The sequence below is a fragment of the Neofelis nebulosa genome, chromosome 8, assembly GCF_028018385.1.
Source record: "Neofelis nebulosa isolate mNeoNeb1 chromosome 8, mNeoNeb1.pri, whole genome shotgun sequence".
In the NCBI taxonomy this organism is placed as follows: Eukaryota; Metazoa; Chordata; class Mammalia; order Carnivora; family Felidae; genus Neofelis; species Neofelis nebulosa.
Genome location: NC_080789.1, coordinates 108,397,431 through 108,419,013, shown reverse-complemented (window position 1 = coordinate 108,419,013; position 21,583 = coordinate 108,397,431). Strand labels below are relative to the sequence as shown.

Here is a 21,583-nt window from a genome sequence, read left to right as displayed (position 1 = left end):
CTTGGGTTTCTCTCTCCATCTCTCTCTGCTCCGCCCCTGCGTGTGCTGTCTCTGTCTCTCTCAAAATAAGTAAATAAAACGTAAAAAAAATTTTTTTAAATAGAAAATAAGAAAGTAAAAGAGTTACTTTTATAAATTATAAATTATTATAACTGGTTATAAATTATAAATTAAATAGGTGGTATTGCATTTTCTTCTAGGAGTTTTTAAAGTTATTTCGATGCAATTTTGTTAAAATAGAAACCTGTTGGGGTACCTGGGTGGTTCAGTTAAGTGGTGACTCGATATTGGCTCAGGAAATGATGTCACAGTTCGTGAATTCGAATCCCACCGTGTGCTGACAAGGTGGAGCCTGTTTGGGATTCTCTTTCTCCCTCTCTCTGCCCCTCCCCTACTCGTGCGAACACTCTCACTCAAAATAAATAAATATTTTTTAAAAAAAGAATATTTAGGGGCACCTGGGTGGCTCAGTTGCTTAGACAACTGACTTCAGCTCAGGTCATGATCTCGCAGTTTGTGAGTTTGAGCACCGCGTCGGACTCTGTGCTGACAGCTCAGAGCCTGGAGCCTACTTCAGATTCTGTTCTCCCCCTCTCTCTACCCCTCCCCGCTCATAGTCTGTGTCTCTCTGTCTCTCAATAATAAAAAATAAACGTTAAAAAATAAAAAAAAATAAAAAAAGGAACATTTATGGGGTGCCCAAGTGGCTCAGTAGGTTAAGCATCCAACTTTGGCTCAGGTCATGATCTCATTGTTTGTGAGTTCGAGCCCTGCGTCAGGCTCTGTGCTGACAGCTCAGAGCCTGAAGCCTGCCTCAGATTCTGTGTCTCCCTCTCTCTCTGCCTTCCTCTGCTTGTGTTCTGTCTCTCTCTCTCTTAAAAATATATAATAAACGTTAAAAAAATTTTAAAAAAAAGAACATTTATGATGATGTTATATCTTATGAAGAAGGCTAATTTAGACTCCAGTAACTGTTTTAAGCTTCATTTGGTAAAGTATTTACAGAAGAATACATACAACTTCACAATAAAAGAATTATGCTAAAAACTCTCTTAAGCCTATCAGATACATAAATCTATTGTTTAAATCTAATATCCTTGAGGGCAAAAAAACAGACACTCAGATCAATGGAACAGAATAGAGAACCCAGAAATGGACCCACAAACATATGGCCAACTAATCTTTGACAAAGCAGGAAAGAATATCCAGTGGAATAAAGACAGTTTCTTCAGCAAGTGGTACTGGGAAAACTGGACAGCGACATGCAGAAAAATGAACCTGGACCACTTTCTTACACCATACACAAAAATAAACTCAAAACAGATTAAAGACCTAAGTGCAAGAGAGGAAGCCATCAAAATCCTCAAGGAGAAAGCAGGCAAAAACTTCTTTGACCTTGGCCACAGCAACTTCTTACTCAATATGTCTCCTGAGGCAAGGGAAACAAAAGGAAAAATGAACTATCGGGACCTCATCAAAATAGAAAGCTTCTACACAGCGAAGGAAACAATCAGCAAAACTAAAAGGCAACCGATGGAATGGGAGAAGATATTTGCAAATGACACATCAAATAAAGGGTTGGTATCCAAAATCTATAAAGAACTTAATCAAATTCAACACCCAAAAAACAAATAATCCAGTGAAGAAATAGGCAAAGACATGAATAGACACTTCTGCAAAGAAGACATCCAGATGGCCAACCGACACATGAAAAAATGCTCAACTTCACTCATCATCAGGGAAATACAAATCAAAACCAAAATGAGATACCACCTCACACGTGTTAGAATGGCTAACATTAACAACTCAGGCAACAACAGATGTTGGCAAGAATGCAGAGAAAAAGGATCTCTTTTGCCCTGCTGGTGGGAATGCAAACTGGTGCAGTCACTCTGGAAAACAATATGGAGGTTCCTCAAAAAATTACAAATAGAACTACCCTACGACCCAGCAACTGCACTATTAGGTATTTATCCAAGGGATACAGGTATGCTGTTTTGAAAGGGCACATGCACCCCAATGTTTATGGCAGCACTATCAACAATAGCCAAAGTATAGAAAGAGCCCAAATGTCCACTGATGGATGAATGGATAAAGAAGATGTGGTATATATATACAACGGAATATTACTCGGCAATCAAAAAGAATGAAATCTTACCATTTGTAACTACATGGATGGAACTAAGAGGGTATTATGCTAAGCGAAATTAGTCGGAGAAAGACAAATATCATATGACTTCACTCATATGAGGACTTTAAGACACAGAACAGATGAAAACAAGGGAAGAGAAGCAAAAATATATAAAAACAGGGAGGGGACAAAACATAAAAGACTCTTAAATATGGAAAGCAAACAAAAGGTTACTGGAGGGGTTGTGGGAGGGGGGATGGACTAAATGGGTAAGGGGCATTAAGGAATCTACTGCTGAAATCATTGTTGCACTATATGCTAATTTGGATGTAAATTGAAAAAATAAAAAATTTTTAAAAACTAATGTCCTTGAAAAAAGTCAATTCAAGAAACTTAACTATATTAAAAGTTTTAACATAATTGTGTAATTCTAATCTATGTCTTGTTAAGTATAAAATCTCTAAAGAAGGGTAGATTTCTGTTCATTTACAGGTACTTAGTACATTTTTACATGTACCAACAGCAGTCATTTACATTATCATGCTCTTAAAAAGCATTAAAAGTCTTTTCTGGGAATAGATCAGGGGGTGGGAAGGGATGGGATAAGGGTTTATTCTTTAAAAAAATTATTAGTATTGTTTGATCTTATAACCACAGATATAAATTATTTAAATATATGTACTTTTAAATATGAAGGAATTATTAGTACTCAACAGAACCACCATAAGCCAAAGATAATACCTTGGGGTGAGGAAAGATGTTGCTCTTGCAGCTTCTCCTGAGAGAGGAGTCCCAAGTAGCTGAGAACAACATACTTTGTTTCATAGTGAAATCCTAGAGGCACAGTAGTAGAGGACGCCATTGAGTTTGCTGGCAGAGCTCCAAAAAGGTCTACTTATGGATGTGTAAAACCTAAAACATAAAAGTATTTTTTCAGTTTAAAGTTTATTACATGCTATACATTTCCCCATGGACTCCAATTATTCAACTAGATACCAAAATAAATATTTGACTATTCTTCTCAGTAATCTTTAAAAATTGTAACTTTAGTTTACTTACAAGTGGGAATTTATTAATTCAAATTTCAAATCAAAGGCAAATTTCTCTATCTCTCCTTAGTTTCTCTGTTTTCACCTATGTGGCAAAAAAACTGGCTATGTCCCCACTTCCCCCACCCCAATATATGTTCTCTTATTTCTTTTTAATAATAAAACCTCCCAGGGGCACCTGGCTGGCTCAATCAGAACTGACTCTTTATCTCAGGGTTGTGAGATTGAACCCCATGTTGGGTATGGAGATTACTTAAAAATAAAATCGTAAAAAAAAAAAAAAAAAAATTAAAAGAAAAATAAACCCTCCTAGTCTTGTTAGACACATGGCCACACAACTGCCGACCACATTTCCCAGTTCCTTAGCAGCTTAATGTGCCATATGATTAGCCTGAGTGAGGGGAATATGAGAAGTTATATGTATAATCTGTGGGTCTCTCCTTAAAGACTTTCTCTTTCCTCCTTGCTATGGTTTGGAATGTGAATACAGCAGATACCCGTTCTGACATGCAAACAAGGACCCCACCGTAGGGGATGGTAAAGAGAAAAGGAACTGGGTTCTTGAGTGACCATGTGTAGCAGAACCGCCCTGCCCGCCTGAACCAACCACCTCTGGACTATTATTTAAGGCACTTCATTCTGAAATCTCTTCATTAACATGTACCCTAATTAATATAACTACAGCTTTTACCTCTTCACACAGACTTAGTAGCTGTTGTACCTACCACGTACCGTAACAGTTGTTTCAAATAAAAAATTATAAGAAGTTTGCAAATAACTTTGTTTTCTACTTAAATAATACTAACTGCTTTAAGATCGCAAGAAATATTCAGTCAAAGAAAAAGAGGTTCAGGAGTGCCTGGTTGGCTCAGTTGGCAGAGCATGCGACTCGATCTCAAGGTTGTGCATTCGAGCCTCATGTTGGGTGTAGAGATGACTTAGAATAAAATATTTCATTTAAATAAAATCTAAGATAAATAAATAAATAAATAAATAAATAAATAAATAAATAAATAAAATCTTAAAAAAAAAAAAAAAAGGAAGGAAAGAAAAACAGATCCAGATAACTAACAACATAAGACAGAGGCAGGCAGGGGGTGAGCCTGGGTGGCTCAGTCGGTTAAGTGTCTGACTCTTGATTTCGGCTCAGATCACAATCACAGTTTCTGGGATCAAGCCCCACATTGGGCTCTGCACTGACAGTGAGGAGCCTGCTTGGGATTCTCTCTCTCCCTCTCTTTCTCTGCCCCTCCCCTGCTCACACACTCTCTCAAAATAAATAAATAAATATTAAAAAAAAAAAAAAGAGACAAGCAACGTTGACAAAATTTAAGATCTATAAACAAACTAAGAGAAATGTCCAAGACTGACAAACAATGAAAAAATACATGCAGGATTTGAGATACACAAAATAAAACAGTGACTATATAAAGAGATAAAAAGGAAACAGCATAAAAACACGCTTTCAATGGTTAAATACAGTCTTTAAAAAATGAGAGTGCCTGGGTGGCTCAGTCAGTTAAGCGTCCGACTAGATTTTGGCTCAGGTACTGATCTCATGGTTCACGGGATGAAACTGTGCTTACAGGACAGAGCCTGCTTGGGATTCTCTTTCTCTCCACCCCTCCCCCACTTTGCTCGTGCTCTCTCTCAAAAATAAATAAACTTTAGGGGCGCCTGGGTGGCGCAGTCGGTTGGGCGCCCGACTTCAGCCGGGTCACGATCTCGCGGTCCATGAGTTCGAGCCCCGCGTCAGGCTCTGGGCTGATGGCTCGGAGCCTGGAGCCTGTTTCCAATTCTGTGTCTCCCTCTCTCTCTGCCCCTCCCCCGTTCATGCTCTGTCTCTCTCTGTCCCAAAAATTAAAAAAAAAAAAAAAAAAACGTTGGGAAAAAAATAAATAAATAAATAAACTTTAAAAAATGCATTTATGGTTGCTATTATCAATATTCACTTAGGCTGTCAAAAGAAATCTTAGTTCAACATTTAAAAATCCCTATTGTATGTCGGGCTCTGTGCTGACAGCTCAGAGCCTGGAGCCTGTTTCAGATTCTGTGTCTCCCTCTCTCTCTCTGACCCTCCCCTGTTTATGCTTTGTCTCTCTCTGTCTCAAAAATAAATAAATGTTTAAAAAAATAAAAATAAAAATAAAAATAAAAATCCCTATTGTAAAAAAAAAAAAAAAAAACTATAAATAAATAAATAAATAATCCCTATTGTTTCCCATCTTCAGGGAACAATGCTACCAAATTATACCAAAACATACAGTAATTCAAACAACAGGCCTTGGACTACCCTGCTCAACTTTAGAAGTTTATAAACTTCAAAAAGGTATTTCAAAATTACAAATACATACTCCAAAGAAAGGGAAAAAGTGTTACACTTTACTTCACAGAAATGAAAGCCACAACCACTATGTTCTTACCTGATGTTTTACCAAATATTTCATACTTTTACACTGTTACCATTTAATGGTGAGAAGACAGAATTTCAAAATTAAAAATATGAAAAGGGATACCCATAGAGATAAAATAAATTTTCTGAGGCCTATCAGCCAGGGATTAACTAGCAGCAGTGCTGTACTTCAGTTTTTGTTGTTGTTGTTGTTGTTGTTTAGCTCCTGCCTGCCATCTGAAACGAATTTCATATGTATCCAACATTGTGTCAATCTTGGTTGGAAACAAATCTCCCAACCCCACTACAAAAACTAAAACAACTAGACTTTTTCTCTCCTGTTCTGTTCTGTGGCATGCAGCGTCAGCCAAGTCAAAGACTCACACTAGGATCTAGAATCTGGAAAGACACGTAATGATAATTCATGGATAAGCTTGTGATCCTAGGTCAGCAGAGGCAGTGGTGCAGATCCAATAGCAATGTCCTATCTCTTCTATTTCTTGCCCTGACCCTGGCTGAATGTGCAGCCGAGTCTCCCTTGGTTCCCTCCTGCTTTCCCATCCATTCTGTGAGCTATCCAATGCCCTTTTCATAAGTTCCTTTTCTGCTTAAATAAGCTAAAATCACTTTGTGTTGTTGGCAACCAAGATGTAACTGGAACACGGGCCAAGGCTGGAACCTAATTTTCTTAAAACTTCTAAGGCAGTTTCTCAACAATTTTAATACACTACTTTCATGTGAAGATTACTAATTTTGTTTAGAAAAATCTTCAAATTCTGCAAAGTCCACATATCAACCTAGTAATTATACCTCCTGAAACAGAAGTCAGTATCTTCTGATAATTTTTTGTGTTCATTCAACACACACTTATTTCTTAAGATACAAGGTACTCTCCAGGCATTAAGATAAATCATCTGCCCTCTGGAGTTTTTGACCAAGTAGAAGAAAACAAAAAATACGAATAACAATAACATTCTATGATACAAGTCAGTATCCAGAGTAGGGAAGGGCAACCCAAAAGAGTCTCTCTGGGACAGGGAAAAAGTAGAAACCAGGAAAGGCTTTAGAAAGTAAAATACAAACCAATCTTGGAACATGAGTAGATATTCACTAACTGAACCAGTTTAGGGGGATGGAATGAAGGAATTCAGATGTGAAGATGACCAGAAAAAAAGCACAGGAACGTTTTGAAACAGCACAGAACATAAAAACTATGGAATTTAACATGGCTAAATCATAAGATACAAGGGGGATGAGGTTTAGCAGGAGTAAGCAGCAGTCAGCATTTGGTATGCTTTTTATGCTATGGGATGTGAGGAAGTTTAGGTTTTATCCTATAAGCAAGGAATTATTTTAACCATATTCATGAATGAACCCCCTAAAATGCAAATTCTATGTGCATGTGCATTTTTTTTCTGGAGAGAAAAATCATTCCATTTCTTTCATTAGATTTTCAAATTAGATCATGACGTAAAATAGGCTAAACACTACTACAACTATTGAAGGGTTTTAAGCAAGAAAAGCATATCAAGAGATCATACATATATGTGTGTATGTGTACATGTATGTATACACACACACACATATATATATATATATATATATATATATATATATATACACACAAACATGTATATTTGTATGTTTTTTTTAAGGTAGGCTCCACACACAATGTGGGGCCTGAACTCACAACCCTGAGATCAAGACTTGGATGCTCTACAACTGAGCTAGCCAGGCACCCCAACAGATTATATATATATATATATTTTTTGGAGTAACAAAAAAGTAACGTTTTTATTTTTATTTATTTATTTATTTTTTTTTTTAGACATTTAGAACTTTATTTTACTTTTTCTTTTTTTTTCAGATTATATTTTAGAAAAAATCATCCTGGAGGTGGTATTAAAGATAGAAATTGGAGGAAAGGACACAAGTTAGGGGAATATAGGAATAATCTAAACAAGAGATGTATGAAGGCATAAATTAGAGCAGGAACACCAGAAAGGGGGATAAATAGGAAAAATATAAAGAGTTTCAAAGATTTGTTAGCTAACTCAATGACAGGGTAATCTAGGCAGTATATGGAAAGTGGTATCTAAAAAATTTTTTTCATTTTATTTTAGAAAGTGAGCAGGGGAGACGGGCAGTGGGGAAGGGGGAGGGGGAGTGAGAGGGAGGCGGGGTGGGGGGGAGAGAATCTTAAGCAAGCTCCATGCTCAGTGCAGAGCCCAACGCAGAGCTCAATCCCACAACCCTGGGACTATGACTCAAGGCGGTATTAAGAGTTGGACACCTGACCGACTGAAGTGCCCTGAAAGTAGTGTTTATTCCTATTTCTCAAATCAGGTAATATAGGAAAAGCTGGCTTAGGAGAGGATAACAGGTTCATTTTAGGGCATACTGAATTTCAAAATACCTATGAGTTGTCCAGGTGTAGATGTACAAGTAGTTGGACATACAAGTCTTATATTAAGAGGTCTGGACTGGAGATACAAAATTGTGCTCTACATAGATACAAGTCAATGAAATTATCTAAGGAGAGTGAATGGAGAGTTAGTGACTTCCTATAGGTAGAAGTGTCAAAATTTCCAGAAGGAGTGAGAAAGAGTACTACATTTCAAAACCCATATTCAATAGATAGTTTCACACTGGAGAAGGAAATATTACCTACTGTTTTCTGATTAAAAGTATAGAAAATAAAGCTCAGTAGATCTTCAACCTTCTTTGTAACAGTGACTTCATGCAGGGATGGGAGGGAAGAATAAATACACCTATCTCTCCCTACCCCAAGCACTACCATCAGAATAGGAGCCAGAGAATTTTTTATTTACCAAAAGGAGACATGGTTTAAAAAAATATGTGAGTGGGGCGCCTAAGTGGCTCAGTTGGTTAAGCATGTGACTTTCGGTTTGGCTCAGGTCATAATCTCATGCTTTACAAGATCAATCCCCATATCGGGCTCTGTGGTGACAACAGAGCCTGCTTGGGATTCCTCTCCCTCTCTGCCCCTCTCCCCTTCTCTCTCTCTCTCAAAATAAATAAACTTCAAAAAAATATGATGAGATATACTGGTTTAATCTGAAAAACAAACACCATTAGAATTCAGGGCAAAACTAACATTTCAGGTGTGGCCAAAAGATGAAAAGCTGGCAGAGATGACCTCTAAAATCAGGACTGAAACAGTCAGAAAGGTAGGAAGAAAACCAGAAAAGAGTGTGGTCACAGAATCAGTGGAGGCACTTCAACAAGAAGATAGTGAAGACATGTACAAAATGCAACAACACACCAAAAAGAACGAAAATATCAAGGTAATGATCCCTGAAAGTCCAGTTCTATGTGGCTGGCAAGGTCAATGGCAGAAGGTAGGGACCTGAAGAATGAATGGGAAGTAAAAACGTAGAGAAAGGAGTTTTAGGCTATTCTTTCAAAGAGCCTGGGTTGGAAGGGAAGAAAAGAATAGAGGCCAGAGAGAGACAGACAACGTTTGAGAGTCCATTTGTTTTGTTTTTGTACACAGAGTCTTAAGCATGTTTACACTCAAGTGGAGGAGTCAAATGAGATATAAATAAATATAGAAAGCAAGGAATAAATTATGAAGTTCCAAAAGAGAGGGGAGAGCACAGCAAATCAGTAACAAAACTTCAGCTCTACAAAGGTCTCAGAATTTTTTGGTAACAGGAATAAAGTATTCACATTTTGAATAATGCTTTAAATAAAAAACCCATGTTCTCAAATTTGTTATATTCAAATTCCTGTATTTATCAAGCATTGGTATCTGAAGACAATTTTAGTCATTCTCTGACCTAGATGCCATAGAAAAAGCATAGTTCACTGAATTTCCAAATTTCATTTTTAGCCTAGTGCTCTTCAAATTTTCTTACAAATCCCAATTGCCTAACCATAAATGCAATCTTAATCATAGATTTCATAATTTCCCATCATCCATACTCACTATTCTATTTGCAACAAAGTCCTGAGTTCTAGTATACATGTTAATATCCACACATCCATATATTTGGTGGATGGTTATATTCTATTCATTTTTCAATGATGGACACTAATGGAGATGATACTACAAACTTTAATCATTTAAGTTCAATATACAGTTTTTAGGCTTTAAATGTGTATCAGAGAATCTAGTTATAAACATATCAGACCTAAACATGCCAGACTTATAGTATGAGCTTCCAGTCGTATAGCAACAAAGCAGCTCACTCAGGCCTGTGGTTAGGTGGTGCAGTAGACAGACCCTAGGAACACTATTACCCATCTAGTGTGTTTGTATTAAATTACAGAACAAAGGCATTGAGAATGTGCAAAATGTAAACTCCACAACACTACTACAGGGTCAGTACTCTAAGGGTATTATGGGAAGAGAGGGCATCCACTTCCATTGCAACATTCTGTAGTGCAGAGTAGCCCATATTGCACAATGGGCTCTTGCATTTCAAACAAATAGAAATAAATTACATCTGCACGAGACCTCTATTTCTAAAGCACTCTTCCATGTGTTGTCAGACAATCCTCTATGCTAGAAGGAAAAGGTAATAGTCTCAATTTATTGATGAAGAAACAAGAATAGATAATTTATTTACACAAAATCATACAGCTAATTAACAGTGCAATCACTTGGTCAGGTACATACATCCTCTTCAGTTCCGAACTCTGAGCCTTGCATTTGCTCAACGCATATTTACTGTATGCCAGGCAAGGTACTGGGTGAGAAAAACCCAGAGGTGAAGACACTAACAACAATAATAGCAGGGAGAACTGGTAGACTAACAGGGTGTTTTTGCAGAGTACTGAAAGAAACAAATTTGTCAATTTTAAGAATGGGGCAAGGAAAAAGAATGGATGAAAGTTAAATACGATCTGAGATCACCACCCAGAGCTTTCCTGGAAACAGAATACAATGCTCAGGTCCACCCCACTACTGCCTGACCAACACAGAGTACATTTCATATCTAAGACAGCCCAAGCTTCCTTTTAAATGGTAAGAAGAATATAGTTACTTTTACTCTAAATTTTGTCCAGTAAAACCCTTTAGAATTCAAATTAGGTATAAGTATTCTTGGTATCCAGAAGTTTAAATACAATTTTAAATACAAAAACTATCCAGGTGCCTGGCTGGCTCAGTTGGTGGACCATGTGACTCTTGATCTTACAGTCGTCGCTGAGTTCAAACCCCATGTCAGACATAGAGCTTACTTTAAAAAAAAAAAAAAAAATTAGAAAATAAATATAAAAACTATCTTTTGCACAATTCTAACAAGCCACTGAATATATCTGTGTCACCTACCTGTTTCCTTCTCAAACTTATACCTTTAGTTTGCTCCTCTATTAAATTACAGGCAGTTGTCAGCCAGATGGACAGCCTGAGGAAGCTTAGGGTAACTTAATCTTATGTTTATACATTCATTTGGTGACATCTCCAAAACTAGGCACAAATAAAACATCCATGATCCTCCAGTAACAAATGTAACATCCACAATTTACAATAAATAGTTTGCTTTATTTTTTTTAACCAGTCTTCTATTAATGGATACTAGTGCAAATTTCAGGATGCTAGCACCAATAGTACTACAGGAATTAAAGCACATTTATGAACTACAACCAGAAGGTAGGCAGCAACTATTAAATTCGACTTTAAATTCTTATGAAAAGCAAATCTGCAGCAACATGAGAGTTTTTTGTAGTTGTTTCCCAAACTTGTCTGATCGTAATCACCTTGAATGTTTGTGGAAAACACAAATTTCTAGTACCACCTCCAACACAGGAGTTAGAATATCATAGCTATATTGTATTCTTTAAACCCCACAGGCCAAAACAGAAACAGATTACAATTTAACATGGTTTAATTAAATTATTTCAAGCTTTGTTTTTAGATCATTTCTGTCCACTAAAATAAAATTACAATGTAATAAGACTGTTACATACTCCAGTAATACAGTTGAACAGATCTATAATCCCAGTTTATAAAAAGAAAAATAAAAATCCACAGATAACTCAATCACAAATCAAAACTCTGGAATTTTAAACATTAACAACGTTTTTGGGTTACCAGATCTCTAGTTTCAAGACTCACTAGTGTTTTCAATAGGGGTTTTTTTAAAGTTCTATAAATTAAGTCCAATAACTATATTTTTTTAAATCCATACTTTATTAGCCTGTATAGAATTCTAGCTTTCTCCAAAATAAAAGAAATAAAATTAAATAATCCTAATAAAAATTGTTAAATTTAAAAAATTCACCCCACCCAACTGAGAAATGCAACTGGGCGAGGGTGTCATTTTTAAAACTCAGCAGACACTAAATATTCTAGTGTAGATAGTCCCTTTCACACCGAAACGTGCTTAATCGAAATACTCTAGTTCAATCTTGTGTTAAGAGCTGCCTCAAAATGTTTTCACTCAGCAGTTGGCATTCAAAGATAATGTATGAAGATAATGTACTTATAGAGGAATGCCTCACTCTCACTCTCTGCCTTTCAACATAATTAGGCTTCCCATGCACGTGTAAATAGCTTTGTAAAAGGGAGGCATAAAATTCAGTTACTCTGTCTCACTCTTACGTATATGCTAAAGAAATGAAAACACATGTCTAAACAAAAACTTGCACATGAACAGTTACAGCAGCATAATATTTAACAGCCGCATAGTGGAAATAACTGCCCATCAACTGATGAATAAAGAAAATTGGTATATCCCGATGGCATATTATGTGACCATAAAAAGAAGTACTGATACATGCTACAACATGCAAGAATCCTGAAAACATCATGCAAAATAAAAGAGGCCAGTCACAAACGACCACATGTTGTATAATCCTGTTTATATGAAATATCCAGAATTGGTGAATCTATAGAAATAGAAAGTAAAGCGATGCTTGCCTACCTAGCGGAGGTGGGGAATAATGAATGACTGCTAACGGCTACAAGGTTTCTTTTGGGGGTGATCAAAATTGAGTTGGTGGTTTCACACTCTGTGAATATACTAAAAACCATTTTAAAAAAAATCGAATCATGCAATTGATGAATTGTATGTTAATTAGATCTTGATAAAGGTGTTAAATAATCAGCTACTCTGAAAACAACTCCCTCCCTTCAACACTGTAATATATATTAAATAAGAAATCTTGGTGACTATTTGGAAAAAGATATGAATCAAAATATTTGAAAAAAAATGATAAAAAGAAAACAAGACTGATTGTTTAAAACTTGTTTTGCATGTCTAAAGTATTTCATAAGAGAAATGTAGTTTTAAAACAATGATTACTGTTGCAAATTATTTGTCCTAAAGTTTAGTATAGAAGGTATTTAGTACTGACTAACTTACATGATAGAGAGCATATCTTTCCTTTACAAAACTGGTTGGACACAACTTTATATATCCTTCAACTAAACTCAACTGCTGGGGTACAAGCCTGCATGAGAAAATGAATCATTAAAAAAAAAAAAAAAAAATACTGAAAATAGTACCCGACCAGAGTAAAAAGATTTCCAAAACCCTTACTGGCCTGTTATCAAAGGAAGAATATTCCAAAATGGCTTAAATAGTTCAATTTGCAGGTGCAGATGTGCACTGTACATTTATCCAATTATGTATATGAGGCATAAATAGTTTACTACCTACAAAAACATTTGCTTAATTTTCTATGAGATAAAAAAGAAGGTACTAGAAGGGTGTGGCAACTCATCCAAGGTCACAACAAGTTAGGGCAGAGATCAACATTCTGGTTTACACCAAACCTCCAGAGGAAATCTTACTGACAATTTCGCAAAAGACTTTGTTTGTTTTGCTTTATATCATGAAAACAAAAAACAAAAAACAAACACGGGGTTGGGGGGGAGAGGCTAGAGATTAACCTCAGTTCATCTTAAAACTTCTAAATAGAGACAGTGAGACAGCTATTTTGTATAAACAAACAAATACTTGAGCGGGGAGTGGTTAAGACAAAGATCCCAATGGGGAGCGTGTGAACTGGTCAGATCCGTCTGATTTTCAACCCAGGTTTAAAGCCTCAACTCAAAGTCTAGGAGTTCTCCTTCATAGCTGGTTATGAAGGAAAGAAACTTGGCATTTCCTTGGAATAGTGAGAGGATAAAAATCAAAGGAAGAAAGGACGTAGTGTGAACTGTACTGCCTCCAAGAATAAGAAAGCAGATTTTTCTGCAAAATAAGTAATAATAATGAGGGGTGTCAGAACAGCAGTGAATAAAGGCTAAAAAAATTCTAACAATCTGTGAGAAGAAACAACTAGGACTGGCAGACCTAATCTACAATCATTCCAAACGAATCGCATGAAACCTTCTCCCTCGACTAAAAAGAAATCCACGTTCCCCAGCCTGGTCCTAAAAATGGACACGGGTTTTCCACGTGAAGGTCTTTGTGGGGAACAGCAGCGGTGTAGGGCAAGGGCTGAGCTCCTCCGCCTCTGGCAGCCCTCTCAGGAAGCCCCGCTCAACAAGCGTCCGCGGTGGGACCACGCTGGACAGGTCCGGTTACAAAGAAATGGGCCCCTCATGCTTTGAGAACCCTCGGGCAAAGGAGCGCCGGTACACACACACACTCTTTCACTCACTCACAGTCACACACTCACTGACACTCACTCACGCGTTGTCGGAACCACTGGGGAGCCAGTGGTTCGGCACAGTCTCTGGATACCTTCCTGCCCAGTGAAAACCGCCTGAGGAGCTGGATGAGGACCCAACTCTGCCTTGCCCAAAACCCCACTCCCCTCACCTGGCCCTGGCCCCTTGCCCCAGAAGAGATGGAAGGGGCGGCGGCGGCGGCAGTCGTTTCCGACAGGGTCCCCCAGCGGCGGTGGCTGCTTCGACCCGCGGCCCTAATCTACCGCCGCCGCCATGTTGGAAGGTGAGGTCACCCCCGGCGTGCTTCCGTCACCGACAGCGTCGGGGCGGGCCGGGAGCGCAGAGGAACGCCGGAAGAGGTGGTGCTGTTCTTCCGAGCGGAAGCGTGAATCATAGAGGTCCGGAGATGTGTTCGCAGATGTGACCCGGAAGAGCCGACCTCTCTTAGCCCGCTCTTACCAGGAGTCGCTCACGTCTATGATTCGGGGGCGGAGGTCTTTGATGGCTGGAGAAAGGGTATTGCTGGCCGTTCCCGCGGAAAGGAGCATTGCTCCTTTTGCAGAACGTTCTGGGGATGTATTGGGGTAACAAGTATTGAGGTTTAAGTGTGTGCAAGCGAACGGGTTAGAGAAGCGTCTGGAGAGTTCAAGAGAGCTGCAGAGTTCGCAGCCATTTGTCGGGGAAGACGGTCCTTGAAAGTTGGGAAAGTTTTCTAGCGGTTGCGGGTGGGTGGGGGTAAAGAGGGCATTCTAGGCGGAGGGTCCAGAAAGCACAGACACTGTGCAGTAAAGGAAGTCTTCAGTAATATCCATTTTGCTCACAGCACCTAGCACAATGCCAGAACAGAATGTGTAATAATGGATGTTTATTTACTTGAATCCAAACGTCCTTTGGGGGGAGTCACAGAAGGTATCTAGTTAAGAAGGTGTAATATCTAAACCATGCTTTAGGGAAACCGAATTGTCTGGTGTACATGAAATAAATTGAAAGAAGGAAAGCGCTGAAGATGATGAATTAGAAGACTGTTATAAGGAGCCAGATAAGAAGTGATGAAAACCTAATAAGGAGTGACAGCTAATGAGTACAGCGTTTTTTGGAGGGAGATGATGAAAATGTTCTCAAATTGAATTTTGATGGTTGTACACCCTCTGAATATACTTGAAACCATTTTAAATAGGTGAATTGTATGGTATGTGAGTTATGTCTCAATAAAGTTGTGGAAAAAAGTGATGAAAACCTGAACTGATATGAGGGCGAGTGGGGGTGGAAGCAAAAAGGTTGGAGCTGGTGTCTTAACAGGCTTTAAGCCTGAGTGACTGAGGGAACAGTAAGTGCCATTAGTTGACAAATTGGACAGATTTGCCAAGAAAAGCTTAGTGAGCTAGTAAAACGATCAATAATTCTCTAATAGTCACTATATGTTAACTAACTTGGATTTAAATAAAATTAAAAAAAAATTTTTTTGAAGGGTTTCTGTGGAACCCTGGGTGTTCCTGGTGTCTCCAATCCAAAAGGACACAGATTCAAAAAACAAAAAACAAAAAACTACCTAATAGTACCTAATAACCAGTTGGTATTTAAGTTTCTTCAATGTCCAATTGTTTAAATTCTTTTTCCTAATTTCCTTTCTCTTCAGGATGGATTGTTTCAACAAGTAATTTGTAGTAATGACTGTGTTGACTTCAATTTTGGAGTGTTGTAGGTATGTTAAAAATTGGGTCTTGTTGAAGCCAACACAGAACTTGCTGCTGCGTTTTTTTCTTCAATGATAAACACTTACAGAAAAAAATAAAAAATAAATTTCCTCTATGTCCAAGTAATGGTTTTTATAGGCTTTTTTTCTTTTTAAGTAGGCTTTACATTCAATGTGAGGTGTGAACTCAGGACCCTCAGATGGAGAGTTGCGTACTCCACCAACTGAGACAGCCAGGGCCCCAATAACTTGTTTGTTTGTTTGTTTGTTTGTTTGTTTTAACCAGGATCATGCATTTGGCTGTTACATATTTTATTAGTTTCCTAGTTTTATTTTTAATAACATTTTTTCAAGCATATTCACACAATGGAGATTATTCAATAATAAAACAAAAATATTGTGATATTGTGAAAATTAACAAATGGAAACCTCATTTAAAATAGAGGGAGTGCCTGGCTGTCTCAGTCGGCAGAGCATGAAGCTCTTGATCTCAGGGTCGTGAGTTAGAACTCTATGTTGGGTGTATAGATTATTAAACAAAAACAAAACCCAAACCTCAAAACAAACAAAAACCTTAAAAAATAAATAGATAAAATAGAGTAAGAAGCCAGAAGGGGGAGCTCTCATGCCCTATCAATCTGTCAATTGCTGATCCAATGGTGGGGGGGGGGGGGGTGGCGGCGCTGGCTGGCTCAGTTGTTAGAGCTTGTGACTCTTGATCTCTAGATTGTGAATTCCAATTCCACATTGGGTGTGAAAATTACTTAAAATCTTTAAAATAAAATAAAAATAAGGAGTGCCTAGGTGGCTCAGTCAATTAAGTGTCCAACTCTCGGTTTCTGCTCACATCATGATCTCATGGTTCCTGAAGTCAAGCCCCATGTTGGGCTCCTTGCTGTCAGTGCAAATCCTGCTTGGAATTCTCTCTCCCTTTCTCTCTGCCATTCCCCTGCTTGCTCTTTCTCTTTCTCTCAAAATAAACTTGGGTAGAGGGGGTACTTTGCAAGTCCATACTACCTTACTACCCCAGTAGAAGGATAGGTTTTTCCCTTCCCTCGGCAAAAAATGAGCCAATGAGAGATGGTCACAACTTAGCTAAAGAAAAGCTACTCTACTATACTTGGAACTCCCGGTTTACTGAGTGGAGTTACTTTGTTTTTTGTTTTTATTTAGTAATCCCTACACCCAACATGGGGTTCTAACTCATGTCCCTGAGGTCAAGAGCTTCATGCTCTTCTGACTGAGCCAGTATAATATCCCATCTAGCCATTTTCCTCTATAATAAAGAGCAGTCCTCTCCTTTGTTCTCTGGATTTGCCAGAGCTTGAATGTCCTGAATTGCAATTCTCTGCAATTTCTGAATAAACCCATTTTTGCTGGCAAAACAAAAAAACCCTGACAGTTTTATTTTTAAGGTGAATATTACATGTGACAATATGAATTAATCTCAAAAGCATTGTGTTGAGTGAAAGAAGCCAGACACAAAATGTACAAATTATGTAATTCCAATTACATGAATTTCAGGAATAAGCAAAATTAGTCAATGGTTATAGAAATCAGCACACTGCTGCCTGGAGGCAGAGAGTCTGGGACTGACTAGAAAGGAACTTTCTAGGGTGGTGGAAATAGTCTGTATCTTGATCACACAGGCATCAGAATTCATCTAATTGTACTTTGTAAGTCTCTGCAGATTATTGTATGTAAATTTTTTTAAGCCACATGAAATCATTCTCTATGGTTATGTTACAAATTTGATAGGTGGTTAGGTTCATTTCTTTCAAATTGCTTCCAGTTTTAAGGTTTGCTGTTTTTCCTTATTATTATTATTTTTTTGAATGTATACTATAAGGATGGAACATAGGTCAATGGAACAGAATAGAAAGTCCATAATGGGCAACTGATTTTCGACAGAGGTGTCAAGACAATTCAATGGGAAAAGGGATAGTCTTTACAGTGAATGGTATAGAATAATATGGTCCTTTTACAGGTATTATTTGACTTTAATCATGGCAGCTTATGAGTTTGGGTTTTTTTGTGTTTTTTAAAACAATTTTTTTAATGTTTTATTTACTCTTGAGAGAGAGAGAGAGAGAAAGAGAGAGAGAGAGACAGAGCACAAGCAGGGGAGGAGCAGAGTGAGAGAGGGACACAGAATCCGAAACAGGCTCCAGGCTCTGAGCTCTCAGCACAGAGCCCAACGCGGGGCTCAAACTTACAAGCCTCCAGATCATGACCTGAGCCAAAGTCGGATGCTCAACCGACTGAGCCACCCAGATGCCCTGTTTGTGGGTTTTGTTTTTTTTTTTTGACAGATCTTATAAGTTACACAGAAGTCTACTCTGTAGCCTGATGTGATTAATAAGCCTAAACTCAAAAAAATAATAATAAATAAAATCTAAACTCTAGACTCTAGTCATTTTATTCCTTCTCATTTTCATTATTTATAGAACCCCTACTATTTACCAGGCAGTGTGCTGGATTCTTGCAAAAACAGTGATGAGTAGATCATACATGGTCTCTGCTATGAAGTGGATATTTTCATAGGAAAACCACATAAAAACCTAAAATCAAAAAGAGAAAAACTTTTAATTGTGGCATGTCCTGAGTTAAACAAGGGGCTGAATAGAAAGGAAGGTGAAAGGATCTTTATGAAAAGCTTTCTCTAAGGAGGTGATATTTCAAGTTGAGATCTTAAAGAAGGAAAAACAAGCTAAGTGAGAAGTGCAGGAAAAGAATTCAGGCAAAAAGCTTGGTGTTTTCCAGGAGTTGAGAAGAAACCAGTAAAGCTATAAGGTGGTGAGCAAAGGGAAGAGGAGCAATGAGGTCAGAGAAGCAGACAGGGTCAGATTGGGCAGCACTCACACAGACCATGTGAGCTGTGAAGTGTTCTCAAGCAATTGGAAACCATTAGAGGATTATAAATTAGGGAGTTACTAGATGCCATCTAGTTTTTTTGTTTTGTGTTTTTTTTTATTCATTTTTGAGAGACAGAGTGTGAATGGGGGAGGGACAGGGAAAGAGGGAGACACAGAATCTGAAGCAGGCTCCAGGCTCTGACCTGTCAGGCTCTGAGTTCGATGTGGGGCTTGAACTCACGAACTGTGAGATCATGACCTGAGCCGAAGTCGGACCTGTAACCAATTGAGCCACCAGGCGCCCTTGTTTTTTTTTTTTTTTTAATGTTTATTTATTTTTGAATGAGAAAGAGAGAGAGAGGAAGGAAGGTGGAGGAGCAGAGAGAGAGGGAAACAGAATCCCCAGCAGGCCCCATGATGTGACAGCACAGAGCCCCAGGTGGGGCTCAAACTCAAGAACAGCGAGATTAGGAACCAAAATCAAGGGTCATGTTTAACCGATTGAGCCCCCCAGGTGCTCTGCCATCCAGGTTTTAAACCACTCTTTCTGTTGCATAGGAAATTAGCTGGAAAGGGGTAAGAAGTGTGGGCACCTAAATTAGAGTTCCACTGTGTTCTGGTATCATTTGCTTTTCTTTTTAAAATTAATTCTTCGGGGCGCCTGGGTGGCTCAGTTGGTTAAGCGTCCGACTTCAGCTCAGGTCACGATCTCACGGTCCGTGAGTTCGAGCCCCGCGTCGGGCTCTGGGCTGATGGCCCAGAGCCTGGAGCCTGCTTCCGATTCTGTGTCTCCCTCTCTCTCTGCTCCTCCCCGTTCATGCTCTGTCTCTGTATCAAAAAATAAATAAACGTTAAAAAAAATTAATTCTTCAAGAGTCGCCTGGCTGGCTCAGTCGATAGAGCATGCAACTCCTGGGTCTCAGGGTTGTGAGTTTGAGCCCCACCCACATTGGGTGTAGAGATTACTTAAAAATAAAATCTTAAAAAGAACACCTAATTTTTCAACATTCAAAGAGAGAGGTGACTTACACTTTTTTTAAGTTTATTTTTATTTTTTTTAATGTTTATTTATTTTTGAGAGAATAACAGAGCGTGAGCGGGGCAGGGACAGAGAGAGAGGGATACACAGGCTCCAGGCTCTGAGCTGTCAGCACAGAGCCCGACATGAGGATTGAACTTATGAACTGTGAGATCAGGACCTGAGCCGAAGTCAGAGGCTTAACCAACTGAGCCACCCAGACACCCCAAGTTTATTTTTTTTAGTGATCTGTACACCTAACATGGGGCTCAAACTCACAAACCCCAGATCAAGAGTCATGTGCCCTAGTGACTGAGCCAGCCAGGTACCCTAAGAGGATTTACATTTACCTCTAGTCTCTCTGTGTGTCCTCCCCAGCAAACCAGTTCCAGAGTTACTTTATGTATTCTGCTGATTCAACATCTAACTAAGACACAGACTGAAGTCTCAGCTTGGGAGCAGGTGAGACAATTTCTGTGACTAACCCGACAGGAATCTAGGACAGTGATTTTGTGAAGCCATAAGTATATTTAGGCTCATCTAGGAGTAGGATTTTTGGAATTTATCTGTAAAGCTGTTTTAATTTTTTTTTTTTAATTTTAGAGAGAGAGAGAGAGAGAGAGAGAGAGTGGGGGGGAGAGGGGTAGGGGGAGAGACAGAATCACAAGCAGGCTTCACACTCAGCACCAGGCCAACGCAGGGCTCAATCCCACGGCTGACCCTGGGATCATGACTGCAGCAGAAATCAAGAGTCGGACGTTCAACTGACTGAGCCACCCAGGCACCCCCATCTGAAAAGCTGTTTTAAAAAAGCTTCAGGGGCACCTGGGTGGCTCACTCAGTTGAGTGTCCAACTTTGGCTCAGGTCATGATCTCACAGTTCATGAGATCCAGCCCCACATCAGGTTCACTGCTGTCAGCCTGTCAGTGCAGTGCCCACTTGGGATCCTCTGTCCCCTCTCTCTGCCCCTCCCCTGCTTGTGCTCTCCAATCAATCAATCAATCAATCAATCAATCAATATAAAAGAGCTTCACAAGGGGTGCCTGGATGGCTCAGTTGGTTGAGCAGCTGACTTTGATTCAGGTCATTGAAAGGGCGGGCCTATGCCGGCCAACTCCATCTTGTTCTGTGTCCTTCACCTTGACCACACCTCCTCCCCTTGAGTAACCCCCCCTTCACCTGCCTAACAGGACTCGGACCCTTCCCCAGCCAATCGGCTGAGGCCATAGCCATTACCTCACCAATTGCCCCTAGGCCCCAATAAAACCTTTGTCCTTTTGAAACTCGCTCTCTCCCCGGTATCTCACCGCTGCGTCGGTGCAGGTAGGGGATTGAGCTCGAGCTAGCTCGAATAAAGGCTCTTTTGCTTTTACATCAGACTCGGCTCCCTGGCGGTATTTGGGGATCACGAATTCTGGGCATAACAGTCATGATCTCATGGTTCCTGAGTTAGAGCCTGAAGGAGCCTGTCCCCCTCTCTCTCTGCCCCTCTCCCTCATGCGCTCTCCCTCAAAAATAAAATAAACATTAATAAAATAAAATTAAAAAACTTCACAAGACCTAAGAGATTGGATTTGGAAAACTACCAACTAGTTAACCTTTTATTGTATTTATAATAATAACTTTTCCACTCCAGAGACTGTCTCTATGAAGCTTACACATATTCTTACCAGACAGGACCTGGTCCATTCCTTGGTGAATCAGCAAAATACTGCAGAAACTAGTTATAAAGAGCATTAACATAGAGGAGAAGAAAGTTGCACAAAAGGGAATTTAACTTTAGAAATGAAGTCTTTTTTTTTTTTTTTTTTTTTAATTTTTTTTTTTCAACGTTTTTTATTTATTTTTGGGACA

General features: G+C 38.9%; 1 protein-coding gene across 10 annotated transcripts in view; it reads right to left on the bottom strand.

Moving 5' to 3' along the window:
• BCL2L13 (BCL2 like 13) overlaps positions 1 to 14,489 on the bottom strand; it is an 88,883-nt gene extending 74,394 nt beyond the window's left edge. For 2 of the 10 annotated variants that reach the window (XM_058744256.1, XM_058744267.1), the window contains exons 1-2: positions 14,314 to 14,482; positions 2,873 to 3,043 (exon numbers count right to left, since the gene is read on the bottom strand). In XM_058744256.1, coding sequence (XP_058600239.1) covers positions 2,873 to 2,993 — 121 coding nt within the window. In that variant the 5' untranslated portion in view covers positions 2,994 to 3,043; positions 14,314 to 14,482. The other 8 variants (XM_058744253.1, XM_058744259.1, XM_058744257.1 and 5 more) reach the window with 6 other exon arrangements.
• Between the last annotated feature and the right edge of the window lie 7,094 nt (positions 14,490 to 21,583).